Here is a 2,479-nt window from a genome sequence, read left to right as displayed (position 1 = left end):
CAACAGGGTTTTTTGCTACTCCACGTACAGATGGTCTTCTATTCAACCAACGAGAACGACCTGCTTTTCCAAATTTATTTTTTTGGCGAGCCTCGGAGCAACTGAAAGTCGACAACATTGAATGCCACACACTACTCTCTTTGTGGATCGTTGGTAGGTTATGTACTCTGCTCGGGAAGAAACGCGCTTTTGGTGCGATATATTTAAGCTTCATACCTTTAAAATCGAACAAGAGAGATTTTGAGATCTTCAGCAGTGATGTTTAAATAGGTTTGAGCGATTCTCGTATGGCGGACTGTAAGCCACAATCTCCACGAAATTATTTATAAAAGTAGTAACGACCGTATATTTTGATCTCCAAAGCTGACGTGAGCGAAAGAGACCTGATGTGGCGGGCTCCAACATCTGTTCATTCTCGTTCCGAGCAAGCCCGTAAAGACAATCACTGTTGGTAGAGCCGGCCCTGATGTTACTTAAGATGACTCATCAATATCACTTACTTGAGTAGCGTGCCAGTGTACAGATCGTCGAAGCCTCACACGTCTGCTCCAGTTGGCTGTGGGTGGAAGCCGAATTTGGTAAGTCTTCCATATCTATGATGCGCAGAAACTCGTGAGAAGCTTCAAGATCATTTTCAACGATTGTTTGCAAAGAAATACACAGTGGTGTCAACCGACATGGTACATTTGCTACTGGATGACGAGGTGATGCCATTTATTTTCTGCTTTACTAAAGACAATCGCAGATCAATAAATGCGAGAGGAAAAAAGCTATCCAGAAATATCCTACGGATCCTTTTTTCTTCTTTGGAGAAGAAGCATCATGACATGATGACGAAATCCCCACCATTCGCGTTGCTCCGGATAGGAATGAACGTCATAAGGTTCTCGAGACAAAGTTTTGCGTCATAGGCCAGTAGCCTTTGCCACGACACATGTTCTCTCGCATACCACGAAGAGGGTATTTTTAAAGACGTGAACCATCTTACCCTGCACAGAATTTCTGTGTCAGAAACGCTGACAACAAGTGGCGAATTAGGTACAATTTAAATAAGCTACATAAGGCACAACACCCGGTATCAATACCAATTCCGTAAAAGGATTAAGCATAACATTGTGTACCCTGTACAGACTTTTAGATTACCGATGGTAAGTGATATCCGTCGCCAAAATGAGTCCTCCGAGCAGGATGCGTTAACAACGACTGATAATCCCCAAAGTATTGTCTGGCGTGGCAGCAATTTTCAGATGGCGTAGATGTGTAAGCTTTATCGTGAATGTGCATTTATCTATTTGATGATATATAAACATAGTTGCGATTAAGTCGAAATCACTTAACACCTGTGAGCTGTATGTTGGTGTACACGCTATGATCAATAATTTGTCAAATTCGGCAGCTCAGGGTCATAGCTTGAGCTCAGCTTATGGCTCTTTAGCATTCCTGGCTACTGCCGGGAAACGCGGGGCAAACGACGATGCGGGACATCATGATCCCTCTGATCATAAGTGCCCACGACGTCTGGACAGTGGCACCTTAAACTCTCACGAGTTTCCGGAGTCTGAATATCCCCGCCGCTTCGCAAATACCGATTTAGACCCTATCGACGACGTCGACCCACAAGATGTCCTACGTGATAGAGGACACAACCGTTCTCGTCGTGACGAGTCGGCGGCGGACGATGAAGACTTTGTCGGACGGCGTGCGGTGACTTCGGACTCTTAAAAACAAGGTTTGCCGCCATCGGGCCTCCACGGAGCATCATGCTGGGGTCTCCCACCGCTGTGCGGAAGCATTCGAGAGCTTGGAGCACTTTGCGCAGCGACTGCCTCACGTTGATCACGATCGCGCTCTGCCAAAGCGGCTTCAAGCCATTGCCACATAAAATGCCGGGTAAGTGCTCATCATTTCCGGCAGAACTAGCGTATACGCAAGGCCCCGCTTGGTCACGATTAAAATAAGCCGTGGACGGAGCTTCGTCTTTAAGATTGCAAAAACTGCATGTTTAAAGAAGTTTTTGCATTTGATAAAACCGGGATTCCGACCTCGACGTTTTCGACATCTCTTCTGCTTCTTCCATCTGCATATCTTTCTGTATAGTTTAGCTTTCAGTCATCGCATCGTGATCGTGTCGTAAGCACTCATTGTGGCGCTTAGGCGCCTCGAAATCTCAGCGCAGACACTGCGAAGACTGCCTTCAACGACGAAGTTCACGCGTTCAGTCTGACCATCGGTCTGCGGATAGTCTGCTGTTGACAAATTAACTTGATGCTCAGCATCTTGAAGCTCGTCGACCAGAACTTCCCACTGAAGCCTGGGTCTTTGTCAGAGACAATTGACACGGGGAGTCCATGCCGCCAAAAGACACGATCCACAAACAGCGTCGCTGTACCGACACCGTCGATGGTGTCCGGCACCGCCGCAAGATGAGCAATCTTGCTCAAATGGTCGACAAAGACCACGACACCTGTGTTGCCTGGTT

General features: G+C 46.9%; 1 protein-coding gene across 1 annotated transcript; it reads left to right on the top strand.

Moving 5' to 3' along the window:
- Window positions 1-386: 386 nt before the first annotated feature.
- On the top strand, window positions 387-826 carry PHALS_04989 (uncharacterized protein; the record flags this gene model as incomplete). The annotated part of the gene is made up of 4 exons (XM_024722716.1): window positions 387-451; window positions 509-578; window positions 654-680; window positions 746-826. 4 exons carry the CDS (start codon window positions 387-389, stop codon window positions 824-826), a joined length of 243 nt encoding a protein of 80 aa, XP_024573764.1.
- Window positions 827-2,479: the final 1,653 nt, after the last annotated feature.

Source organism: Plasmopara halstedii (genome assembly GCF_900000015.1).
Source record: "Plasmopara halstedii genome assembly, contig: Scaffold_287, whole genome shotgun sequence".
NCBI classification, from domain to species: Eukaryota; Oomycota; class Peronosporomycetes; order Peronosporales; family Peronosporaceae; genus Plasmopara; species Plasmopara halstedii.
Note: the sequence above shows the minus strand (reverse complement) of the source record. Positions and strands in the feature narration are given on the sequence as shown.